This window comes from Aotus nancymaae, unplaced genomic scaffold, assembly GCF_030222135.1.
Source record: "Aotus nancymaae isolate 86718 unplaced genomic scaffold, 86718_ANA_hifiasm-v0.15.2.pri h1tg000025l, whole genome shotgun sequence".
NCBI classification, from domain to species: Eukaryota; Metazoa; Chordata; class Mammalia; order Primates; family Aotidae; genus Aotus; species Aotus nancymaae.
The window spans coordinates 38,515,491-38,543,288 of record NW_026988438.1 but is presented as its reverse complement, the minus strand read 5'-3'; the positions used below and the strand labels follow the sequence as shown (position 1 = coordinate 38,543,288).

General features: G+C 37.6%; 1 protein-coding gene across 1 annotated transcript in view; it reads left to right on the top strand.

Annotated features, from left to right (window-relative positions):
* DNAH11 (dynein axonemal heavy chain 11) overlaps nucleotides 1–27,798 on the top strand; it is a 407,386-nt gene that overhangs the window by 174,776 nt on the left and 204,812 nt on the right. Inside the window, exons 31-36 of the mRNA XM_064380322.1 lie at nucleotides 9,305–9,436; nucleotides 11,229–11,389; nucleotides 14,669–14,825; nucleotides 14,954–15,099; nucleotides 18,280–18,396; nucleotides 26,165–26,303. Coding sequence (XP_064236392.1) covers nucleotides 9,305–9,436; nucleotides 11,229–11,389; nucleotides 14,669–14,825; nucleotides 14,954–15,099; nucleotides 18,280–18,396; nucleotides 26,165–26,303 — 852 coding nt within the window. The remainder of the gene's footprint in view (nucleotides 1–9,304; nucleotides 9,437–11,228; nucleotides 11,390–14,668; nucleotides 14,826–14,953; nucleotides 15,100–18,279; nucleotides 18,397–26,164; nucleotides 26,304–27,798) is intronic.

Here is a 27,798-nt window from a genome sequence, read left to right as displayed (position 1 = left end):
AGAAAATCATATGTAATGGTGAAACATTAGAATCGTTTCCATTAGTGTCAAGAATGAGGTAATTATGCTCGCTGTCTCTGACATTCGTTGCTGCATATTGCACTGGAGGTCTTAGCAGTAGGATTAAAGAAGTAGGAAGTGGGAAGTGAGCATTGGAAAGGAGGACAACAAATTGAGATTCAACAATCCATGCTCTGATAGTTTTAAGAGTGTGGGACTTGGTCTCTTTTGTCGTTTCCTTTGCTGTGGCTGGTGGAAGTGAAAATTCGTTGTTTCTGACATTGCTGAAGGTGAAACTGGTGGGTTTCAAGATTAGAGGTCCCCATTGCTATTGTTTTGAAACAAGAAGAACTTCAGTATTATGTCCTGTTGGAAAGGGATCAAGGTTCCTGTAGCTGATCCCCAAGGTACTATAGCAGTTATATTGTAATGTTCACTTTGGTCTGCTAAGCTGAGGACCTCTAGCTCTAGACTTCTTTTCTTTTTTTTAAGAGATGGGGTCTTTCACTTTTGTCCAGGCTGGAGTGCAGTGACATGATCATGGCTCACTGCAGTCTCAAACTTCTGGGCTCAAACAGTCCTCCTGTCTCAGCCTCCTGGGTAGCTAGGACTACAGAGGCACGACATCGTGCCTGGCTAATTTTTAAATGTTTTGTAAAGATGGGGACTTGCTATGTTGCCTAGGCTGGTCTCAAACTCCTGGCCTCAAGCAATCCTCCCTCTTCAGCCTCCAAAAACACTGGGGTTACAGGTGTGAGCCGCCAAATCTGACCTCCAGATCTCAGCTTTTCTGCAGAGTGACCTCTTCCAGCTTCTTTACCACCATGGCTTGGATGTCCCCAGATTGGGAGATAAGCCATGGCTGATGCTGGTAAAACTGCAATGCTTCTGCTGCAAGGAAGATTTTTTTTTCGTTGTTGCCTTATTTAAACCTATAGTATTGAGGGACACACTCTTTAAATCCACAGTATGGCCTCTTTCTACTATGCTGCCATAGTAGCCAGGTCAGGACAAAATGGGGGACCAGCCATCACTGTGTATCAAGGACCACCATTTCTCTCTGACCTTGAGTCTGTTATTTTCTAGGTCTGACATTGTCCTACTTGGTGAACCCACCGTTACCCTGCCAAGCTAGCTGGCCCTCTTTGGGAGCACTATAGTCCCTTAGATATGTGTATTCCTATAAACCCCAGTGGTAGTCAAGATTGTGTCTTTTTCTTTGTCTTTTTTTTGTGGTGTGTGATATAGAAAATATAAGATCTTGTCTTTTTGTTAGGAAGCATCTCTATGTTTATATAAGGAAGAGAATTCCTAAGTGGGGTATACTCAGTTCTCTCTCTCTTCACTCACCACAATCGTTGGAGGCCAGCTCTTGCTGGTCTGATTCCCTGTTATCCACATAAGAAGGGTTTATATTTGTAAAACATACAATAAGATCTTAGAATTGTGTACTAGCCTCTGACTCCACCATTTAGAACTGTGTGATCTTGGGCAGATGATCTCATATTCTCGTATGTAAAACTGGAATACTAATTGCACCTACTTTATAGGGTTCTTGTGATGATAAAATTAGAAAACACATACACAGTACACATGTACACATAAACAGTATACATGTACACATACACTGCCTCTCAGTCAGTGCTTTTATTATCTGCCAGCATCGTCAGAGAGGAACTAGAACAGTGGCCATCAGGCCGATGTCCCTCCCCCCGCACCATCCTGCAGCTCAGAGGGAAGGGTAGCCTCCACCGCCCAAAGCTATTTCTCAGCCTCTGCTCTGGTTCCCTTCTGCTCTGACCTCTCTCAAGGCTGCCGTGACTTCCTTTTCTCCCGTTTCTTCAGTTTCTCACTCTTGCTCATTCCCATCAGTAATTAAACATGCTCAATTCCCTCATTACTCAAAATAATAACCAAAAATTGTCCATTCATGCGTTATCTCCTTTTCTTTCCTGCCTTATCTCTGTAACCTTTATTATAATCAAGCTTGCTGACCTAATGTCTATACTTGCTCTTTACTTTTTCTCATCATCACAACCAATTTCTACCACTCGATGGAGTCTATTTCTATTTCTATTTTCTGTAAGTTAGAAAATACTTCCTCCTTCATATGCTTTATGTTCATGGTTTTTGAATTACAGTTTTCTACTTAGAAAACTTGGGCTGCACTTTACTTTACCTGGCCAGTCTTCTTCCTTCTGCCTCTTAAATATTCCTGTTCCTTATGGCTCTATTCTGTTTTTTTTTTTTTTTTTTTTTTAAGACTGGGTGTCACTCTGTCACCCAGGCTGGAGTACAGTGGTGTGATCTTGGTTCACTGCAACCTCCACCTGCCAGCTTCAAATGATTCTCATGCCTCAGCCTCCCAAGTAATGGGTTACAGGTGTGCACCGCCATGCCTGGCTGATGTTTTTGTATTTTTAGTAGATACAGGTTTCACCATGTTGACCGGGCTGGCCTGGAACTCCTAGCCTCAAGTGATCCACTGCCTCAGCCTCTCACGGTCTTTCTTCTTTTTCCTTTCCTTTCTTCGCCTCCCCTCCCCACACCCCCACACATCCCTGACTGGTTTCATCCACTTGTATGGCTGCTCAGTTTCCTTTGCTCCAGCCTACATCTCTCTCCTGAAGCACAGCCAGAAGCAGATAGGGATTTTCCACTGAAGTCTCAAAGGCATACCCAACCTAAAAGATCTAATGTACATTCTCTTTTCTCAAACTTGCTTCCTAATGTGCCCAACTGCAGGGGAAAAAAAATGTCTTCAGTAGTTGCCCGCACTAGAAGCCCACCTGACTCTTCATATGCTCAATATCCGAACAGCCATCAAACCTCTTCAGCTGTTCTGAAGATCCCCATTCTCACTGCCTTCTCTAGCCGCTTTGATAATATCTTAGACCAAGCCACTCTCTTCTCTCATCTAAATGACTGGAGCTTTCTCCTTTCAGGTCCTTTTTTCTGTCAATCTTACTTCCCTCCAATTCATTTTTACAGTATAGCCAGAGAAATCATATAATAACACAAATCTCATTATCACCCCGCCTCCTAGACCCTTCAGCACCATCTCATTGTCCTAACTCATCTTGGGCACTTGCTTTCCTCTGCAGCATCCTTATACACCTGTCCCACCTCTGCTGTCCCATCCTGCCATTGGTGACCTCTTTCAGTTCTTCCCCAGAGCCACTCGCTCCATTCAGGGCCTTTCCACAGGCTGCTGCCTGTGGCTAAAACACTACCTCCCTGTTGGCCAACCCCTAAATTCTTCTCAACCTAAATCCTGCTCATTCTTTAGGTCTTAGTATAAATTCCTCTAAAGTGCCTTTCTAAGCCCTAGGTCAGGCAAGGCCCTATTTCTGTGTGATATCAGCATACTTTTTACTTGCCCTAGCAAAACAGTTATCATTATTTATCTGCGTTCCTTGTTGTCCTGTAAGGTCTGGAAACAAGAACCACATTTGTCATCTTGTGCAAATGAGTGCACGAGAGAACAAAAAACTGTTGTTCTGGTGTGTATTGCTCCCATCATTTATTTGTTCATTTCTTCCTTCATCAATTCATACAGTGAGTGTTGAGTTGGACACATGCTTAATGGTGGCCACTATGCTAAGTATGGGAACACAGCACAAAATAAGACAGATGTGGGTCTTGCTCCTTTAGAGTTTAGGGTGGAGTAGACAAATAAATAAATAATTGATAGGATAGTCATACATTCCATGAAGAGAATAAAATGAAAACAATAAATAGACAGGGGTAATAGTAATTAGAATGGCCAGAGAAGGCCAACTTGAGGAGGTAAATTAGAACTAAAACTTTGAGTAATGAGAGGAAACTAATCATTCAAAGATTAGAGGGAAGATGACTCCAGGCAGATGAAATGGTTGCTGAGACCTCAAAGCAGCTGTGAGAGGAGAACAAAGAGAAGGCCAGCATGGACAGTGAAGTGAGATGGGAAAGGAGTGGCGTGAGCCTATGGAAGACTGTGTTCCGGGAACAAAAGTTTGGGTTTTACTCTAATATGCTCTTATTTCTATCTCAAGGTGCATGCTGTACTTGCACTCTGATGAAGTCACCATGTACCAGGAAAACAGCCACTTGAGTTTCAAAGGGATGTAGCTAGACTTGAGCCAGGCATGCATGCTTGATCCAGTAGAAAATCATGTAACACTACTGCGATTAGTGGCAAGAATATGTACTGATTACATGATAGGATATATTTTCTTAAAGCTGCCAAGGAATGTTTTATACATCACAGACCATAAACTTATATGCAGCTACATTATTGTCCATAATGATTGCTACCTGTTGCCACTGCCCAAATAATGCAGACATGACATAACTATGGGTACAGAATTTTATTACTTAAAAAAGAGTATCATCAGAGAATGTTTAATCTTGATGCACAATATGAGATTCCCAACATACGATGCTGTGTAGATTATGTTGACAAGCTGCGTTTTTAATCATCTTCCATTTGACTGCACTTGTGTGAAAAATGAGTAATGCAGAAATCACAGGTTGTTGGGAGGCTCAGACAAGGCTATGCATGTGAATGCACTTAAAATTGTAAATGTTTTTATAAGGTATATGATATTATTACTTTTGTTACAATCAACGTTTTGGTTTTTTTTTAACCAAATACTGGTAATGGTTTAAGATTGGATACTTCAAAGACTGGATCTTGACCCAAATGAGAAAATATCCAAGGCCTAAACACCTCTTTACTCACTGATGTGTATATTAATTTTCTTTAGAAACTTGAGTGGAGATGGGTTATTACTGTACATTAGTTCATCTATTCAGCAGATACACATTAAGCACCCATACTCTGACAGTTCTTCAGTGGCTCTGGGATAAGGTACCGAATAAGATGGTCACTGTCCTTGCCTTTGTGGAACATAAAATCTAGGGGATGGTGAACACATTAGACATAAAACAATAATCACATCTGCTTTTTAAACATTTAACTACTTTTTAAAGATGCAGCGTATTAAAAGTACAGGTATATCTCATTTTATTGTGATTTGCTTTCTTGTGCTTTGTGGATACTGCCTTTTTTTTTTTTTTTTTAGAAATTAAAGATTGGTGGCAACCCTATGCTGAGCATTAACATTATTCAAACAACATGTGCTCACTTTTTGTCTTTGTGTCGCATTTTGGTAATTCTTGCAATATTTAAATTTTTTCATTATTGTATCTGTCATGGTGATCTGTGATCAGTGATCTTTTTTTATATTTTTTTGAGACAGAATCTCACTTTGTCACCCAGGCTGGAGTGCATTGGTGCGATCTCAGCTTACTGCAACCTATACCTCCTGGATTCACGTGATTCTCCTGCCTCAGCCTCCTGTGTAGCTGGAATTAAAAGTGCGCATCACTACACCTGGCTAATATGTTTTGTATTTTTAGTAGAGATGGGGTTTCACCCTGTTGGCCAGGCTGCTCTTGAACTCCTGGCCTCAAGTGATCCACCTACCTCGGCCTCCCAAAGTGCTGGGATTACAGGCATGAGCCATCATTCCCGGCTGGTGATTAGTGATCTTTGATGTCACTCTTGTAGTAGGTTAAGGCACATCATTGCCAACACTTGTTATCTTTTGACTTTTTAGTTGTAGCCACTCTAAGGTCTGTGAGATGATAGCTCATTGTGGTTTTGATTTCTCTAATGATTATTGATGTTGAGCATCTTTTCATATACTAGTGGGCCATTTGTTTTCTTTGGGAAAATGTCTTTTCTGGTCCTTTGCCCATTGCTGATAAGGTTATTTATTTTGTTGCCATTGAGTTGTATCAGTTCCTTATATATTTTAGATATTAACTCCTTGTCAGATATATCGTTTGTAAATATTTTCTTCCATTTCATAGGCTTCCTTTTCATTTTGTTGATTTTTTCATTTGTTGTATGGAAACTTTTTAGTTTGATACAGTTCACTTGTTTGTTTTTGCTTTTGTCGTCTGTACTTATGGTGTCAAGTCTAAAACATTATTGTCAAGACCAAAGTCATGAAGCTTTTCCCACTTTTTTTTTTTTTTAGGAGTTTTACAGTTTTATGTCTTATCTTTAAGTCTTTGATAAGAGACTTAGCTGGAATTACAAGTGCAATTCTTTAATTTTTTTTTGTATAGTTTTTTTTTTAAGTCTTTAAGTTGATTTTTGTGTATAGTGTAAGGGTCCAGTTTTGTTCTTTTGCATGTGATACCCAGTTTTCTGTTAATACCATTTATTTAAGAGTCTATCCTTTCTTCACTTTGTGTTTTTGGTGACTATGTTGAAAATAAGTTGAAAAATTTATTTTTGAACTCTCTATTCTGTTCCATTGGTCTATGTGTCTTTTTGTATGCTAGTACCACACTGTTTTGATTTCTATAGCTTTGTAATGTTTGAAATCAGGAGATGTGATGCCTCCAGCTTTGTTTTTCTTGCTTAAGATTGCTTTGGCTATTCAAGGTCTTTTGTGATTCCATACAAACTTTAAGATCATTTTTTCTACATTTGAAAAAAAATGCCATTGAAATCTTGATGCACTTGCATTGAGTCTACAGAGAACTGTGGGCAGTGCAGAGATTTTTAACAAATATAAATTCTTCTAATCCAAGGGCATGGGATCATTCCATTTGTTTGTGTCGTTAATTTTTGTCCTTGAAATTTTTTAGTTTTCAGTTTACAGATCTTATACCTCCTTGGTGGTTGGTAGAAAGTAGTATAGCCATTATGGAAAACAGTGAATGGTCCTCAAAATATTAAAAATAGAACTACCATATGATCCAACAATTTCATTTCTGGGTATATAGGTAAAGGAAATAAAATCACTATCTTGACAAGATATGTGCACTCCTATGTGTATTGCAGCTTTATTCACAATAGCCAAGATATGGAATGAACCCAAGTATTCATTGATAGATGGATAAAGAAAATGTGTAGACACACACACAGACACTCATGCACACACGTACAGAGGAATGTGATTTAGCCTTTACAAAAAAGGAACCCTACCGTTAGTGACACCCTGGATGAATCTGAAGGGCATTATTCTATGTGAAATAAGCTAAACACAGAAATACAGATACTGCAAGAGCTCATTTATAAGTGGATTTGAAAAAAAAAAGTCTAACACATAATAACAGTAGAATGGTGGTTACCAGAGGATAGGAAGTAGGGAGAAGGGAAGATACTGCTGGTAAAAGGGTACAAACTTTCAGTTATAGCATGAGTAAGTTCTAAAGACCTAATGTAACATATAGCAACTATAGTTAATAATGTAGTATATATTTGAAATTTGCTGAGAGAGTAAATATCAAGTATTCTCACTTAAAAAAATAGGTGAGCTGATGGATATGTCAGTTAGCTTGGTTGGGGTAATAGAGTCACAGCGTATACATATATCAAAATATCACCTTAAATGTGTGCAATGTTTATTTTTCACTCATACCTTAATAATGCCAGGGTGTAGGAGAAATAGAGCAAATGCTTATAAAGCTGTTGTGTATCCTGAATGTCTAGGGGACGTATGTTAATATTTTTATTTCTTTTTTCCCTTTGTATTTGACTTTAAGTCTGTCCTGAATTCTTCTTGCACAGCTACAGTTTTTTAGACCTGAAGGGGTGGGTAGGTCTTGTGGACGCTGGAGGGGGTTTATGTGAAAACTCTGAAGTCAGACTGTTGGGATTTGAGTTTCCCCTCCCTGGATTGGCAAAGTGGTTAATAAGGCTGTGACTCAGTTTTCTTACCTGCAAGTTCAGATAACAGATTGTCTTAAGATTAAGTGTGATGAAATCAGCAACATGCTTAGTCAGTGCCTGGAACCTTCTGTCTTCTCGTTTCATGTAAATTGCACGTGTTATGGTTATCTCTTCCTGCCTTTCTTCTGCCTTCTTATTCCAGCTGTATGACTTTCTCCAGCCTCCAGCTGCACAGCAGTCCCAGGGAAGTTTGCAGGATTTTGCATTTTCCGGCACATGATAATAGTACAGTAGGAACCCGTATTTGACAGTAGGCTGCAAAGGCGTGAGTCTCTGGTGATCTGGCTTCTACACTTACTGCCAGCCTTCTCAGGTGCTAGCAGTTTGTCATTGACTGTCCTTTGCACAGCTGAAGAGAAAAAAGGATGGTATTGTTTCACAGTACGATACCTAGAATAAGGCAGAAATACTGTTTTTGTAAATAAGGCTTGAGTAAGCAGAAATCTTTTTGTGTAAATAACCATAGTAACAAAATGACCACCTAATAACAGCATCTTTCAAACCTCTCTGACCACAATTTACCATAAGAAATATTTTCTGTCAGCTCCAAGTTCATGTTTATGTATGTAGTCAAAACGGAAATAAAACAGCTTGAAACAGTATATACATGTACTACCTGTAATGCCGTATTTTCTATTCCATTCACTTCAATGAATTGTCAGTCACATCATTTCATTTTATTCCTTTCTATTCTATGAAAAAAGATCAGCACTTTGAAAATATTTGTCTTAAAAGTTTGACAGACGTAAACAGTAGGGATGTGAATCAGAATAAAGGAGGATATTCTTCAGCTCTACATTTTAAATACTTTTTCAGTAATCATCACTATTGTGTATTTAAAGAAAAAAACAACACAAATTGTTAGGCAAATACTTTTCTAAAGAAAAATATAATTTGTCATTTAACTCTTGCTATAGTTTTTGAAAGTTAGTCTAATTTGGCCTTGTAAGTGTTGTAGTCATTTCTATTCTAGCAGTATTGTGGACCAGGTTATCATTAGGGTAGAGGGTCAGTTCAGTGCAGCCAGGAAACCCTGTGTCTGCCCCAGCTTTGTCTTTACTCACAGGTTCTCTTGTCCTTCGTCTGTGTGAGGGGATAATAATATTGTCATTTCTACACCAAGCTTCTTTGAGAACCAGCTGTGGTAACACATTTGAAATTGTTTTGTGGCCAGGTGCGGTGGCTCATGCCTATTATCCCAGCACTATGGGAGGCCAAGGTCAGCAGATCACTTGAGGTCAGGAGTTCAAGACCAGGCTGGGCAAAATGGTGAACTCCTGTCCCTACTAAAAATAAAAGAATTAGTTGGTCGTGGTGGCGGGTACCTGTAATCTCAGCTACTTGAGAGACTGAGACAGGAGAATTGCCTTGACCCGGGAGGCAGTGGTTACAGTGAGCCAAAATCATGCCAATGCACTCTAGCCTGGGTGACAGAGTGAGACTCTGTCTCAAAGAAAGAAAGAAATTGTTTTGTGAACTAAATGACTCTTTACAAATATGAAGAATTTTGGGCTCTTAAATTCTGTATTTGTAACCCTTCCCTCTTTTTTAAAAAACAATTCCTCCTAGATTTCTCAGCTGAATACACTAATTACACTTTTGCTGGGAGAACTTCCACCAGGAGACAGACAGAAGATCATGACAATTTGTACCATAGATGTCCATGCCAGAGACGTGGTGGCCAAACTTATTTCTCAGAAGGCAAGTCATTTGTAGAAATTTTATGCATTCATTATTGTTGCCTTAAAATGGTGTTTATTGCCAGAGTAGTTCCAAGAAAGTTTTTTGAAAGTTTGTATGTTTTAATTAGTTGTCAAAAGTTGTGGTTATCTTGGGTGCATTTGATTTTGATTAGCCAATATATTATCCTGATAAGAGTTATTCCAAGTGATATCCCAAAGGGTTTGACAAGTTAGGAACATCAGACCATCAAAAAAATTTTTACTGTAATGAAAGAACCGTGAGAAATCACTGTGTTCATCTCTCTGTTCATGACATCTTGGGTCATTGGCCTGTGAGCCTCACCTCTGTGACTTACACAGCCAATAGCAGTAAGATTTTGTGTATGTAATTTAAATTATGTCTGTGTGCCTTTGAGACATTTCTCCTTGAAGAGAGAGATATCGGTCATAATTCTAGGTTGTCACTTGGGTAATCCTTTGTCTATTCCTTGAACAGCTAATTTATTTTCTTGGAAGAAGTTATTTTCTAAATCTTGTAGTATATTAACTCTTGTTTTATATATCTTTAAAAAGTCTGTGTGCCTTTAAGTGCTGGCAGTGTTTAATGTGAAAGGAGAATTTTCTCATCCTTCTTTCCAAAATATATTCCGATTTACAGAAGTCAGGAGCATGCTTGTCTACTGGACTGCACTTGTTTGGTAGTACTAAAACAAGGCCGTTCCTTTCACAGTTCGAATGCCTGGATGTATTGTGAAATGTGTCTGTGGTTTTTCTTTTTTTCTCTCAGTTTATTAAAAACAAAGTGAATTTTAATTCTTTTTATAAAGTGCAAGAAAATACTTCTTCATGTGAGCCATAAACATATATTAATATTCCTTGATCCAGCTTCAGGACCAGTAGTGAGCAATATTCTTTAATTGCTAGTCCAGAACTTTTCCTTGCAAAACATCACTTACCATTTTGATAGTTCTCATTTTGATAATGAACTGTTGATAACTAACTATTCCTTTAATAGGGCCTTTTATCTTTCTACATGTTTTGTTCTGTTTTATCAGTCTGCTGATTTGCAGTAGGATAAATTCTGATTTAAAATACGTCCTTTATTTTGTACTAAAAGAGATACTTTGTCTAATTCCCAACCATCTAATATACATGAATATGCAATGCCAAAATCTATGTAGTCATCAGACAAGTTAGTATACAGTAATTTTGGTAAGTTCCACTGATTCTCAAGAAATCCGAGGGTCACATATACCTTGAAAAAGACAGGGATTTTTAACAAGAATATGAATGGTTAGGATTGAGTAGACGGGAAAGAATAGCAATGAAAAATACTGTTATTTGATGTGATTAAAAATGAAGCAGAAAATCTCTGCACTAAAAGCATATTGGTTTTAGAATGAACTTGGTTGAAAGTGTAGTTTATTTATGCCTCTGAGGTGCAGAAATTATGGATTATATGTCATTTTAATACAGATGGTGTGTTTTTCCATCTGACTTCAGTAATATAAGTATGAAGTTACAAAATTTATCTAATCCCCTGGGATGATTCATAAAAGGAGAGAAAAAAGCATTGCTTGAAGAAATTCATATTGTTTTAAATAAAAGCCAGTTTAAAATGAGAACTTATTACATGCATATTTCTTACTATTTAACCATGTATGTGCAGTTACAAATTGGCAATAGGAAGAGATTTCCTATTTGTGAGAATTTTATGAATAAAATGTGAACCTGTAGAGTTAATTAGATTAACAAATTTTTGCTCCAAAACTACCAGTGTCCTGTATATGATGATTATGCAATGCTTTTAGGTTGTCAGTCCCCAAGCTTTTACATGGCTCTCTCAGCTTCGTCACCAGTGGGAGGATACCCAGAAGCACTGCTTTGTTAATATTTGTGATGCCCAGTTCCAGTACTTCTATGAATACTTAGGAAACAGTCCTCGACTAGTGATCACTCCTCTAACTGACAGGTAACAATTCTAAGTTTCCATTCAGATGGGAAAAACCAATCCAAAAAAGTCCCCTAGCATGATCAGAGATGTGTGAGAATGAAAAGGAAGAAATAAGGAGAAACGATAAACCAACAATGAACTACGTGAACGTGGTATGTAAATTAACTAATAAGGTGAGATAGGGAATGTTGACTTTAATTAGGAAAAGGTAAAGAGAATTAAATTAGAGAAACAGAGTTATAGAAGCTATACAATGCACAAATGATGAAATCATGAGTGGATTAATAGGGCTCAAGGAAGCATTTTTTATTCTGCCCAATTATCTACAACTGACATTCTGGTAATAGGATCTATCACCACCTCCTTCCACCCTCCCAGGATTCTTATATTCAAAGTATAAAAATAACTAGGAATTGCCTGTGTTCAAATTCATATTTGAGGAATTGTATACAGTGAAAGGAAAGGAAGGGGTAGAACATAGCATTCATTAAATGATTGAACAAATACTTCTAAAGTCCTCTGCTAAGTACTATTCCAGTGTTGAACAGACAGGGTTCCTGCTGTCACAGAGATTACTTTCTAGTAGGGATACAGAGAAACAAGAAATAAATTAATGAACACTATTATTTAGGCTGTAATATATGCTATGAAAAAATAAAAAAGATCAATATATTTAAAATTGTCTCAAAGAGGGAGTGTCTGTTATAGATTATAGAGAGCTTGAGGTGGGATCAAAACAATGAAGAACCAGTTAGGCACAGATCCTGGGGCAGAAAGTTACAGGCAACAGCGAGGACAAAGTTTCCAAGGTGGGAAGACACTTGACGAGTGCCAGGGATAGAAGGAAAGCCAGTGTGGTTCAAGTATTTCAACAGGGCAAGAGGTCACTGTTATCAATAGTCCATTTCCACTTGACTCCAAGTAAATATATACATAGTTAGAATATTGTGGAGGTAAGACTATGTCACGTTGACATGAATTTCTTTGTTAGTATTCCAATCTCTGCTGTCCTGTTTAATGGGAGACAGAACATTTAATCTTTGACATTCATGAAGGAGAAATCACACCTCAAAGTCATGCCCAATTATCCACTTTCACCAAAATGTAGACAGTTTCAAATGTAAGTCTATAAAACTGGTTTGCTATGGTAGTCCTGAGAGGCTGGTAGGATTGTCACGCTACATTTGTGATTGTTCTTATACATATTAATCTGCTCATAATTGTAACACTTGTGTATTGTATCGTTTCTATAATTATGTCTAATTCAGTTCTAACTTGTCTCTCACTAAACGTCAGCATTCACTGTCTTCATTAATTTATGCACTGCTTTCATTAATTTATGCACTGCTTTCAATGAGAGGGATTACAATTTGTAGCTTAAAGAAGTCACTTGAGAATAGTCTAAACTGCAGATATGAGGAGTCTACTGTATGCATGCCATTGTCGCTTAGCGAAGGAAGGCAGGCCCAGGGTACAGGAGAAAAAGGGAAGAGCCATTTTAAAGTTTATCATTATGTGAGGCCAGATAGTTTATTAACTTCTAAATTAGAAGAGTCACTATGTGGGTTTTTTGGGAGCTAAAAGGAAGATGATTGTTCATTTTTATAGTGTGAATTGTGTTGGATAAAGTGTTTCCATTTCCATTTCATTCTTTGAATTATTTACTAATTGTTTCCATAAACAAAATGATGCCTTTCAAATTCTAACATTATATTCATTTGATGCTGACCATCCCTTTGTGAGGTAGGCAAGGGAGATAGTGTCTCCTTCTTCCATATGTAAACAGGTTCAAAGACTTAAATCAACTACCTCGTGCCTGATCAGCTTGTGCTGGAACTCAGGTGTGTTGGTTAGGAGGGTGCAGGTAAAGCTGCTGTTAGAAATTCCAGAAAACAATGGCTTAAATAACTCCTCACAGTCCAGAGGAGAGTACAGGGTCAGCAGTACAGGCTGGCAGGTGGCCCACATGCCAAACATGGTTTCCATGTGTGTTTTAGCCAGTTGAAAGGATGAAAAGAGAATCTAGGTCAAATATCTGCAAGGAAGTGTCCCAGGAATGGCACTCATCATTTCTGCACATATACCATTGGTTTGGTCACTTGGCAGCAGGCGGGAAATGCAGTCTGTAAACGTTGGAGGCCATATGCCTACCCAAAACTTGGAACCACCAGAGAAAATTACAAGGTGAAAATCGCTACTACAAGAAATGCTCTGATTCCTAGTCTGGGAGCCTTTTCACTCTTTCACTGTAAGATATGCTTAAACATGCAATGGATATAAAATACAGAAATACTTTCTGTTTTTGTAATTAATCGCTTGTATTTGCATAGTACTTTCAATTTTTTAAGGCATTTACCTTTGGCCTTCTGAATATAATCCTACAGTTAACCTCATTTAAGGGAGGAGAAAACTGAGGTACGTTGATGTCAAAAGACTTATTTAAGATGAGCATCTGATGATTGGCAAAGGAGACATTAGTCTCTGATCTCCTGACTTTGATGTGTGTGTCATTTCACTAGACCTGCTGTCTGAGTAAGACAAACACAATTTATGAACCTGAGGAAACCCCAAATAAAGAATACAGCCATTTGAGGTCCTTGCTGTTTGTCTTGTCTTCTTTTATTACATATTCTTGTTTCATGATTTTCTAAGAACCTCTCAGTCTTTCATGTAGAATAATGTTATGGTAATCTAAGTGCATGTAGCCACACATTCAAAAGAAGTTTCTAAAATACATTTAAATATAATAAATTATCTTTTTATATTTGCTTTATATGTTGAAATAGGTATATATTATTTGTATACTATGTATTTATATAAATTATATATACATTAAGTAGCACTTTAATGCAGCAAATGTTTAATTCATCAGTCTTGAATGATGAATGAATTAAACATTTGCTGCATTAAACTGCATTAAACTACTTTTTCTTTATAAACAATAGTTTGAGATGTTGTCTGCCATATTAATAGTATCTTTACCTGGAAATACCTGAAATCTAATAGCATCACAAATCAAGTGTTGTATTCAAATACACAATTCATAGGAAATGAGATCAATAAACAAAGAAATACATTCTTTTCTAGTATTTTTAGACAGCTAGCCTAAAAATAAATGTGATACAAAATATCGATTCATTATTGCCATGAACAAATCAGAAGTATATCAGAATTTTGTTATTTTGTGCTACTATCACATTCTAGAGCTTCTTAAACTTAAAAAAACATTTATTGCCTCTGATGTTGTATAGAAATCTCACAGTAGACCGTGATATTTTTGTTTTCTATTGCTTAAAGGTGTTACATTACTTTAACTCAATCACTTCATCTAACCATGAGTGGGGCTCCTGCTGGCCCAGCTGGTACTGGAAAAACAGAGACCACTAAGGACCTAGGTCGTGCCCTTGGCATGATGGTTTATGTATTCAACTGTTCAGAGCAAATGGACTACAAAGTAAGTCAGTCATAAAGTCATGTGTAAAACTGTGTACTCTCTAGCATTGTTCTTGGTTGGGAATTATTCATTATAATAGCTTAAAAACCCCTTCTGTTAAATTTCGAGTGCCTCACTTTATTATTTAGTCCATAGGAAATATCTATAAGGGCTTGGTGCAGACAGGAGCTTGGGGCTGCTTTGATGAGTTCAACCGAATCTCTGTGGAAGTTCTGTCAGTGGTGGCGGTACAAGTGAAAATTATTCATGATGCCATCAGAAACAGGAAAAAGAGGTGAGTGGCATGTGGGTTTTCTCTTGTTATAAATAGAAGAAAAACATGGAATAATGCAGCTAACCTCCCCTTCACTGTCTGTTGCTACCTCTCCCTGTCTCATGAGATAGATAAAGGGAAGAGTCTAGTCGATTCGGGGGAACTGAATAGTCTCCCATTTTTATAAGTGGTTTCGAAGTGACGAATACAACACATGTATATTACGTTACTTTAATCACTTTAAAAACAGCTTCTGGGATCGGCCAGACACAGTGGCTCATGCTTGTAATCCCAGCACATTGAGAGTTTGAGGTGGGAGGGTTGTTTGAGTGCAGAAGTTCAATACCAGCCTGGGCAACATAGCGAGACCCAGTGTCTACAAAATAAATAAATTTAAAATATTAGCCAGGCATGGCAGCATGTTTAGTCCCAGTTATTTGGGAGGCTGAGGCATGAGGATTGCTTGAGGCCAGGAGGTCAAGGCTGCAGTGAGCTGTGTTCGTGCCACCATGCTCCAGCCTGGGAGACAGAGCAAGACCCTTTCTCCAAAAAACCCAAAAGACTTCGAAGATACTCATTCCATTGATCAGTTTTCAGTCCTCATCTTTCTTGACCTCTGGCAGCATCTGATGCAGTTGGTCATTCTCTGCGTGATACACTTTGTTCATGTGGGTTGCAGGAAACCACCTCTCCCACATCTCTCTCCCCTCACAGCTGCTTCATTGCTGGTTTCTTCCCATCTATAAAATGGGGAAAGAAGGGTACCTGCCTTGTAGATTACTGTGATGATTAAATGCCAAGTACCTGGACAAATGCCTACCACATAGTAAGCACCATATCAGTGTTTGCTATTATGTTTTATTGTTGTTATTTCCTGGCCAATTCATGTTAGACACCACAGGCCTCGGTCTTTGGACTTATTTTCTCTATATTTTCTCCCCTTGTTGATTTCAACTAGTCCCAGGGCTTTTAAAAATTCTGTCTATGCTGCTGACTGCCAGATGTGCAGGCCTCCTTTCCCCTTGTCTCTAGACTGACCTAAACACCTGCCTGGCGCATCGCGAGACTCTATTGGAGGTCTCCCGGGCTTCTCATATGTAATATATCCACAATCAAAACCTTAGTCCTCCACCAACAATTCCTTTGCTAGTTGTCTCATCCCAACAGGTTATACCTTTATGTTCTTCCAGTAACTTGGGCCAAGGTCTTTGAAGTTATATTTGAAATCTAAACACTTCTCAACATGATGCCACACTCCAAAAAGCAAAACGCAACTGGCACTTAGGTTTGATGGCTTAATTTGAGAAATAAGTATAATATGCAGCACAATCCTGGTCCTCTTTGTAACGTTTTTATCAACAGGGCAGTCTTATCTGGCCTACCGGTGCCCCCCAGGTTTTAGAATATTTTGCTCAGCTAGCTGTCTTGTCCATAGGAACATTTTCAATCTGCCAAGGATTATCTTGCCTATTGGACTGTGACCCTGTTGTAGAGGTTTCCAGGCTATTAGTAGTTACATCTGGATATTTCTGCCTTCTAGAAAACCTCTCATTCAGTCCTTCTGCCACATGGGCCTTGGGTCCCAGTTTTATATGTTCAGATGTCTGTTTCCTGACCTGCTCCATCTCTAAGGCCATTATAGAGTAGCTCAGTTCTTTCTTCTTAGATCCCCAGCCATATTTTATGTAGCTTTTAGTTAAAATCTTTTTATTTGCTGTAACCCATATGTCATTTGAGGCCATCCTTTCTTATGGAGATTTATATAACTGATTCATGTACTGATTTCTGAAAATTGCCAGGAATGCTCCTTGGTAGTCTCCTCTTGTCTGAATGTCTGTGGGTCTTCTCTCTTCATCTTTTTTCAGTCCAGATGCAGACAGCTCTGCTCCTTCTTGTTTTCATGAGCTTATTAAATTCTCTTTACACATGAAGATTTAGGAGACGGGACCATGCCTCAATTACACAGCCTTCTAGTGCCTCGCCAGCTCTACCCCCTGGTGGTCCACACCTTTGACTGTGGCTGTCTCTGCTGTATACAGTGGGAAAGTAGGCAGTTATCCTGTGGCAAGAGCCACCTCTCTGTGTGTGAGCAGCCCTGTCAGCCTGTCTGCCTTCCCTAGCTTGACATTCTGGGAAATGAAGTTTTCTCCATTTTTACCTTGACTATACAGAATCCACCTGCTCTTAATTACCTAGTATATAAGATACTCTTAGTCCTAAACACTGTGGTTTCTTTCTCTGTATCTTCTCTCTTCCATGATGCCGACCCATCTCCTTAACTGCTTCAGCTCTCCCCTCTCAGCGAGAGATCAGCCTTATATTTTGTCATATTTACCCTGATTTGAAAGTTTCCTTCTACCTGTCTCTCAATATGGCTCGCATAGCACATTACCATTCATTTCCCTGGCCAGCAACAACTCCCTTGGGTCCTTGCAAATCTTTCTGAAAATCTTTCACTGTTTCTCCAATGCCTTCAAGTGACAGTAATAGCAATAGTCATAGCTAACATCTCTTGAGTGCTCACCATGTTCTAGGCATTGTACTTTTACCCATTTATATTTATAATCCCTTTTAAATCCTTGCATAATCCAGTAAGGTGGGTAATATTATTTTTACTAGATGAGGGAATTGGAACATAGGGAGGATAATTAACTTGCCTAAAGTGATACGGCTGGTGTGTGAATACTCAGAGTCTGGCTCCAGAGCTATTCTACATCTCAGTGATATTTAATAGATTTTTGTTGAGTCAATGGAAGGTATGGAGGGAAAGAGAAAGAGAGAAGTTGAAGAAATAGACAAAATTTAAGACTGAACAGGGCATTCCTTTCTCCTGTTAGTATGGGCATTCTCTTTCTATGCAACATCCCATTCAAGGAACTGCAGCCCATGTTGAAGGTAAAAATGCCATCACCTTCCATTAAATGTTAAAATAGTCAAGTCCTTATTTTTATACTCTAGGACACTAAGGCTATGCTAAAATAAAAAAGAATATTTCTATTTTTATAATTGCTCTGGAGGGTGTTTTTAATAAATATGCTTCAAAATATATTCAAAATATGTATGCTTATGAATTTTAAAGAAAATTACACAGAATAAACAGCTTCCTAATAATAATTTGCATTTTGCAGTGGTTTGCATTTGTCAGTGTGCATTCATATTCAATGAACACATTTAATTTCATCAACATTCTTTTTATGGTAGATTTGCATTTCTTGGGGAAGCTATTGCACTGAAGCCATCAGTTGGAATATTTATTACTATGAACCTGGGTTATGCTGGTCGAACCGAATTACCGGAAAATCTCAAAGCTCTTTTCAGGCAAGTGTTATGCTTGTGGCTTAGCATCTGGTACACTCATGCCACCTAATGTTGTTGGTTTGCACTGTTGAAGTGATTTGCTTTTACTTGAAATTTCCTAAGGAAAATCCTTTGCGATTTCTTTGGGCTCCTTTTATACACAAAACTTTCACTATGATAAATTCACCCTTTTGAATTATGAAACCAGGACTGAAAATCAGTGTTTAGAAGTTACATGGTATATTTGAATATTTACTGTTAGCTATTTTGTAATGCATATTTTTTATCATAAACATAATTTTCATACATTATGAACTGTTTGGAAAATACAGAAAAGAATAAAGAAAAAATTACATCACCATTCAGATATGATTGTTAAATGTTTTCTAGCCTCTTTTATAATTTACATTTTGTGGGATTAAGATATTACAGTAGGCATGATTTTTCTTTAGTTCTCTTCATTTAATATTTTGACATACATATTGTATCATATTATTTAAGAATCTCGAAAAATACCATTTTACGTAGCTCTAAAATAGTCCCTCTCATGCCTCGTTCATAATTTTCTTAACCATTCCCTGTTGTCTGTTATGTAGGGTTTGTGTTTTCATTTTTGTTTTTTATTTTAATGAAGTAGCAGGCTACAAACATCTATTCATATTAAAAATTATTATTTCAGGTTATTCTTTTTATTCTTATTTCAGAATAGATTTCTAAATGTAGAATTACTTAAGAGAATGATTAAAATCCCTATTGATGACTACTTTTCAAAAGTACTCTACCAATGTATGCGCTTAGCAGGAGTCTATAAAAGAACGTGTGTTGTTACATCTAGTATCAGTTATGATTCGCTTATAATTTAAGTCAACTTCATTCAGCTGCCACTTTTTTGGTTCAGTTTTCCAGAAAACTGTGTATTACAATTTTACAGAGTTAAACTGTGGTTTATGTTTTTTTAGAGAATGAGCCATCAGGTTTAGAGATATAATTTTGAGGTCTAGCACCATACTAGGTGATAGTAAAAACATTCAGGTGTAATTTAATATAATCAAGTGAATAGTGGTGAAAACACAACCACAATCAAGGTACAGAATATTTTCATACCCCCAGAAGTTCTCTTCTGCCTCTTTGAAGTGAGCCTCCCATAACAGTGATGTTCTTTCTGTGATTATAGATTAAATTTGTCATTCCTAGAGTTCATATAGATGAAACTGAACAATATGTACTTATTTGTGTCTGGCTTCTTTGAAGATTGTGGTTTTGAGATTTATCCAAGTTGTTGAGCTTATCAGTAGTTTGTTCCTCTTTCTCACTGATTAGTATTCTATTATATACACCTATTGCAATTTGTTGATCTGTTCACTAGTTGATGGACGCTTGGGCTATTTCCAGTTTGGGGCTGTTATGAATAAAGCAGCTATGAACATTCATGTACAATCTTTATATAAACATATATTTTTATTTCTTTGGGGCATATATTTATGGCTGGAATTGCTGGTCTACATGGCGAATGTATGTTTTACTTATAAGAATCTGCCAGTCTGGATTCCAAAGTGATTTTACAAGTTTACACCCTCACCATCAATGTATGAGAATTCTAGGTGCTCACGTTCTTGTCAAAAATTGATATTGTCAGCCTTTTTAAATTTTAGCCGATTTAATAGGTAGTAGTATGTCACCATAGGTTTAGTTTGCATTTCCATGATGGCTAATGATGTTGAGCCTCTTTTACATACTTACTATCTATTGCTATACCATCTTTTGTGAAATGCTGTATTCTGCATCAGTTTCATTGTCAAATACATACATTGCAAATATTTTTTCCCTCAGTTTGTGGCTTGCCTTTTCATTTGCTTGTGTTCATCAAAGATAGAAGTTTTAAATGTGATAAAATACAGTTGAACAATTTGTTTTTGTTGTTAATATCCTATCCAAGAAAATTTGCTTAGCCACAGCTTGCAAAACTTTTTAACCATGTTTCCCTTTATAAGCTTCCTGATTTTATAGTTTTCATATGGGTTTTCTTCTTTATTCCGTTAATATGCTGAACGATATTGATTGATTTTCAAATGCTAAGCAGTCCTTCAGTGTTGCATTCCAGGGATAAGCTTCACTAGATCAGTAGGTATTTTATTAATAGGTACTGCTGGATTCAATATGACACTCTTTTGTTAAGGAATTTTTAAAAATCTATGCCATGAGGGATATTGTTCTATACTGTCCTTTTTTGTAAAATTTTTGTCTGGCTTTGGCATCAGAGTAATGCTGACTTCTTGAACTAAGTTGGCAAGTGTTTTCTTCTCTATCTTCTTAAGAGTTTGTGTAGAATTGTTATTATTTACTCCTGAAGTATTTGATTGGATTAATCGGTGAGGCCATCTGGACCTAGAGATTTTTACTGGAATCTCTCTAATAATAAATTCAGTCTCTTTAATAGATATGAGGCTTTTCTGATTTTTAATTTTCTTGATTTTATTTTGGTAATTTAAACCTTTTAAAGAACTTATTGGTGTTATCTAGATAGTGGAATCTATTGGCACACATTTGTTCATTGTGTTAGTCCGTTCTCACACTGCTATAAATAACTACCTGAGACTGGGGAATTTATGAAGAAAAGAGGTTTAATTGACTCCAAGTTCCAGAGGCTCTACAGGAAGCATTGTTAGGAGGCCTCGGGAAACTTACACTGATGGCAGAAGGCAAAGAGGAAAGCAAGCACATTTTACATGGCAGAGCAGGAGAGAGAGAACGTACATGAAGTGGGGAAGTGCCACACACGTTAAAACCATCATATCTCATGAGAACTCATTCAACATCATGAAAATGGCATGGGGAAAATCTCCCATGATCCAGTTACCTTCCACCACGTCCCTCCCCCAACACTGAACTACAATGCAACATGAGATTTCGGTGGGGACACAGAGCCACACCATGCCGTTCATAATATTCCCTGGTTATTATTTTTTTAATTTTTATTATACTTTAAGTTCTGGGATACATGTGCAGAACATGCAGGTTTGTTACATAGGTATACACGTGCCATTGTGGTTTGCTGCACCCATCAATCTGTCATCTAGGTTTAAAGCCCCACATGCATTAGGTATTTGTCCTAATGCTCTCCCTTCCCTTGCCCTCCATCCACTGGCAGGCCCCAGTGTGTGACGTTTCCCTCCCTGTGTCCATGTGTTCTCATTATTCAGCTCCCACTTATGAGTGAGAACATGTGGTGTGTGGTTTACTGTTCCTGTGTTGGTTTGCTGAAAGTGATGGTTTCCAGCGTCATCCTTTACAGGGACATGAACTAATTCTTTTTTGTGGCTGCATAGTATTCCATGGCACATTATGTGCCACATTTTCTTGATCCAGTCTATCACTGATGACCATTTGGGTTAGTTCCAAGTCTTTGCTATTGTAAATAGTGCGGCAAGAAACATATGTGTGTGTGTGTGTCTTTATATTAGAATGATTTATAATCCTTCGGGTATAGGCCCATTAATGGGATTTCTGGGTCAAATGGCATTTCTGGTTCTGGACCCTTGAGGAATCGCCACACTGTCTTCCATAATGGTTGATCTAATTTACACTCCCATCAACCATGTGAAAGCATTCCTATTTCTCCACATCCTCACCGGCATCTGTTGTTTCCTGACTTTTTAATGATCACCATTCTAACTGGTTTGAGATGGTAACTCATTGTGATTTTGATTTGCATTTCTCTAACGACCAGTGATGATGAGCTTTTTTTCATATGTTTGAAATCCCATTCACAATTGCCACAAAGAGAATAAAATTCCTAGGAATACGACTTACATGGGATGTGAAGGACCTCTTCAAGGAGAATATAGGGTCCAGCCCTACAGGGTTCTGTAAGCCCCTCCTGGCTGGTGTGGAGACGAGAAATTGTAGAAATAAAAGACACAAGACATGAAGATATTTGTCCTAATGCTCTCCCTCCCCTTGCCCGGGGAAAAGAGAGTTTGGGCCCAGGGGTCCACTGCTAACCAAATCTTGGAGACCAGCAGTGGCCCCTAATGCTGGGATGCTCTCAATTTTACTGAGTTGCAAATCTGGGGGTGGGGTAGGTAGGGCATGGTCTTGTTGGTCGGATACTGGGGGCAGGGTAGTTAGGGCGTGGCAGTGATAGGGTGAAGTACATCACGAGTAATTCAGGTAGGGGCTCAGGAATTTCTGGCACCCGAAGTGAAGTAAGGAGCATAATGCATCAGCACTTTTTCCATATTTATCATTAGAGAACTAAGACATTAAGATTTATATTACTATTACTGATTATCTTTTCTAAGAAAAAAGGAACCAATGCAGAGCAGAACATGAGAGTGGACATGGAACGTGACCACTGCAGCACAGCATCACATAGAGACAATTAAGCCCCTGGATGTCTGTCAGTTTAGCTGACAGCTGTCAGGCCTTACACAAGAGCATTGAGAAGCAGAGTTTTCTCCTAACTCCTCTGGGGCAGGAGATGTCTCAGTCATCTTGGACGTCTCCTTCCCTCGCTGGCTAAACTGCAGGCGCTTTCCCAGTGCTGAGGCTGCCGCACAGCCAAAGCACCCTCCAGCAGCCCTTATGCAGGCGTGAAAGAGGGCTTAGAGCATCTTGCCTTAGTGTCATTCATTTCACAGTGTCACCCCAGATTCACACTAACAACCTGAGAGGCATTAGTAAAAGAATTAAGATCACCTATGAATAACTAAAATCACATATGAATAACTAATAACTACTACGGTTATATTTCTAGTTACTTTCTTCTTCATTATTTATACGGAAATAGGCTGAGGCTTTTTGCTCCTGCCTCAGCACTTGTGGGATCTCCTCCCTACAGGAGAACTATAAACTACTGCTCAGGGAAGTAAGAGGGGACACAAATAAATAGAAAAACATTACATGCTCATGGATAGGAAGAATCAATATTATGAAAATGGCCATACCACCCAAAGTAATTTATAGATTCCATGTTCTTACCATGAAGCTACCATTGACTTTCTTCACAGAATTAGAAAAACTACTTTAAATTTTACTTGGAACCAAAGAAGAGCCCATATAGCCAAGACAGTCCTAAGCAAAAAGAACAAAGCTGGAGGCCTCATGCTACCTGACTTCAAACTATACTACAAGGTTGCAGTAACCAAAACAGCATGGTACTAGTAGCAAAACAGAGATATAAACTAATGGAACAGAACAGAGGCCTCAGAAGTAACACCGCACGTCTACAACCATCTGATGTTTGACAAACCTGACAAACACAAGCAATGGGGAAAAGATTCCCTATTTAATAAATGGTGCTGTGGCTAGCCATATGCAGAAAACAGAAACTGGACCCCGTCCTTACAACTTATACAAAAATTAACTCAAGATAGATTAAAGACTTCAACATAGACTCTAAAACCATAAAAGCCCTAGAAGAAAACCTAGGCAATACCATTTAGGACATAGGCAATATCATTCAGGGCAAAGACTTCATGGCTAAAATACTAAAGCAATAGCAACAAAAGCCAAAATTGACAAATGGGATCAACTAAACTAAAGAGCTTCCGCACAGCAAAAGAAACTATCATCAGAGTAAACAGGCAACCTACAGAATGGGGGAAAATTTTTGCAATCTCTCCAGCTGACAAAGTTCTAATACCCAGAATGTAGAAGGAACTTAAACGTACAAGAAAAACAAAAACATCAAAAACTGGGCAAAGGATATGAACAGACACTTCTCAAAAGAAGACATTCATGAGGCCAATATTCCCTTATTATATGTAGTGATGTCTTGAGTTCCATGCCTGATACATGGGTAACTTAAATCTTTTCTCTCTTTTTCTTTGATGATAACATAGAGGATTATTAGTTTTATTTTGGGGTATTATTTAGGGTTCTCAATATGTGTTTTTACCTATTCAGTGTGCTTTCAAAATAATAATATTCCACTTCACATATATTCTAAGAACCTCTACAGTTTTTAGTGTGATCTTTTTCCATTCTTTTAAGCCTGGAGTTTGCTTGCCCATTCATCTAGATATTTAACCATAATTTTATTTGTATTTTCTTCTAATTTGTATAGTATTACTGTACTTATTAAATGTAATTCATCTGATGAGAACTTATTTTGGTTGGTAATATGAAATGAGTGTTTAAACAGTTATTTACCCTAATAGTTAATCAATTATTCTAACTAGTTAATTATTCTAACATGCTGTATTGAATGTTTTCCTTTCCTCGTAACAGCTTTCTCTAGCATAGTAATTTTTTAATGTCTAACTTTCTTGAAAATATCTGGATAGAGAATAACCGTTCTAGAAATAAATATAATAACTACAGAATAGCTTTGTTTGAAAACTGTGTGCCTTTCCAGTATTCTATTTGTGACCCAACTTATACTGTCTTTCATTTGGGACTTGAAATTTGAAATTGTTTCGTGAATTTTTAATAATTTTTGTTTAATGGATGATGAAAGCATTATTCACACGTGGAAGCCGTATGCTTGCGCCTTTGGAGTGTTCTGATTCCACCACTCACCAACCATGAGGCCTACAGCCTGTGCTTGAACTTCAGGGAGCATCAGTCTGCATCTCTGTAAAATAAAGATAAGAGGAATGGGCACCTCGTAGTGTTGTGATGGTTAAGTGAGAGAGTGCATAAGAAGATTTTAGCACCCTATATGGTATGAAGTGCTCAATAAAAATTAGTTGTCTATATTAATGTAGATATAAAATATATAGATATGTTAGCTTTTTCTCTCTCCATTTACTCTTCATCATCTTCCATCATATGATGAAGAGTAATAAATGTGTAAAAAAAAACTGAGGTCAGTTAAGATATAAGAGGTATTGAATAACCTAAATCCAAAGATACTTTAAGATTTGATGTTCAGGATTAAAATCAGATTTGCATGAAATAGACTATAATTATATTTACAAAACCAGTTGGGTTGGGTAGGTATTATTGGAATGTATACTTTAAGAAGTATAAAATAATGAGCTTATTTATTTATATACTGGAAGTCCCTCTCCAAAAGAAAGGGGATTTGAAGCTATGTTTTTCTGAATGTGCCCTTTACAAGTCTATCCAAGTTGGCCCTAGGCAGTGGTGTGCTGGAGACGGCTGGTACAAGCTCTCAAGAGCTGATGGTTCAGTTTTCATGAATTTTCTGAGTTGATTCTTCAGTTTAATGAAAACTAAATTTTATCAACTTTTGATTCAATAAATTGTATTAAAAACAAAGGTGAGAAACACTCCAAACTGGTCACTTTATAGTTTTTTATTTTACTGATATTTATGCTCTTGAGATTACTTCTGTCTTTTGTGTCTGTATGGTGGTAATACTCCTCAGCTCAACGTTTTGTGACATTGCGTTGGTAGCTGGGAATCAGCCATGGTACAATGATTTATTCATTGGAAATAAGCAAATGCTATTTTTTAGACAGCTGGTTGTCAAAACATTAACCAGCACACCACAGGAAAAGGCTGGCCGCTAGCTCAGAACATCACTATTCCTCTTTCTGCAGTGACAACTTATACCAGAAGTCTACAGAATGTATTCATGGATTTTCTTTGAACTCCTATGCCTGTGCTTCTACCATTCCAGACTTTCATTTTTTGCGTTCAGTAATGAGTGGACATTTTTTTAGTTGAAGTGAAGGGTCTTATTAGCTGTGATTGACAGACGTAATTATGACCTGCTTAGGAATGGTTAAAATGTTGGTATGAATTAATCACTTGATTTCAGTCATTTGTACTTATCACCCTGTCACATTTTAAAAAAAAATTCATATTTACTTTTTAGACCCTGTGCCATGGTGGCCCCTGACATCGAGCTAATCTGTGAAATCATGTTAGTTGCTGAAGGTTTTGTGGATGCGCACTCATTAGCCCGAAAGTTCATTACATTGTACACACTTTGCAAGGAGCTCCTCTCCAAGCAGGTGAGGGATGATTTGTTACGTTTTCTTGGTTTTTATGTACCACTGAAAAAGCTTTTGAAGTATGGATTCTAGGTAATTTATTATTCAAATTACATTAGACATTAAAAAATATTTGTACATTCTTTTTAAATTTCAGTAGTTGGATGGAACAGGTGTTTTTTGGTTACATGGATAAGTTCTTTAGTGGTAATTGCTGAGATCGTGGTGCACCCATCAGCTGAGGAGTGTACACTGTACCCAGTGTGTAGTCTTTTATCCCTCACCCACCTTCAATATTTTCCCCCAAGTTCCCGTAGGCCATGATATCATTCCTAGACCTTTGGGTCCTCATAGCTTAGCTCCCGCTTACAAGTGAGAACATGTGATACTTGGTTTTCTGTTCTTGAGTTACTTCACTTAGAATAATGGTCTCTGCCTCCATCCAGGTCGCTGCAAATGCCATTATTTCATTCCTTTTTATGGTTGAGTAGTATTCCATGGTGTATATATACCACATTTTTCCTTATCCACTCATTGGTTGATGGACATTTAGGCTAGTCCATATTTTTGCAATTGCAAATTGTGCTGCTAGAAATAGGCGTGTGCAGGTGTCTTCTTCATTTAATGACCTCTTTTCCTCTGGGCAGATACCTAGTAGTGAGGCTGCTGGATCAAATGGAGATTCCTTTAAAAAACCTAAAACAACCATTTGATCTGACATTAGAAATATTTTCTATAAATTTTGAAAAGCTTATTTCATAATTTTTAATTTTTTCTGAAATTAGAGACATTTCAGTGAGCTATGTGATTTTCTTTATCAATTCTGTAATTATAAATGGAATTTTATGTTGCCTCCCTTTCTTCATGAAAATATTATTTTCTAGTACAATAGGGCAGGAGTGCTCATAAGAGTAAGGCAAGGCTAATTTTCTGAAGAATATCTCAAGGAATGTTAAAATTATTCTCATTTATTGGTAATTCTTTATTTAAAGGTAGGGTTGACTGTTTTTTTGTTCTTCTAAACATTTTCTCTACAATTTCCTTGTCTCTAAAATGGATCAAATTGACATACTCTCCACTCACCAATCATAAGCTTCTCACGGATTTATTGAAGTTGCTGATAAGCCACAGGAATTACATATAAGCATCAATATTTTACAGTTTAGCCATATGGTCATTTTTGACTTTTGGTCTCTTGATAACATTTCATTAATTACTGGTGACGTTATTCTGTAGCCAAAATGAAAGTATCGTGCCAGTGCACTTCAGCCTGGGCAACAGAGCAAGACTCCATCTCAAAAAAAATAAGGAAGTGTCAAAATACCACAGTTAAAACCACACAGTTACCTTATTGCCAGGTATTCATTTTAACTTCCTCGTTGTTTGGGCACAATATGGATGGAATATGACAGAAACTTATGTTGTCCTTGTGGTAACTGAATTCACATGGGGGGGTGGAATCATAATTTTTAACAGTTGTCTCTGGATAAGATTATGGGTATTTTTTTTTTTTAAT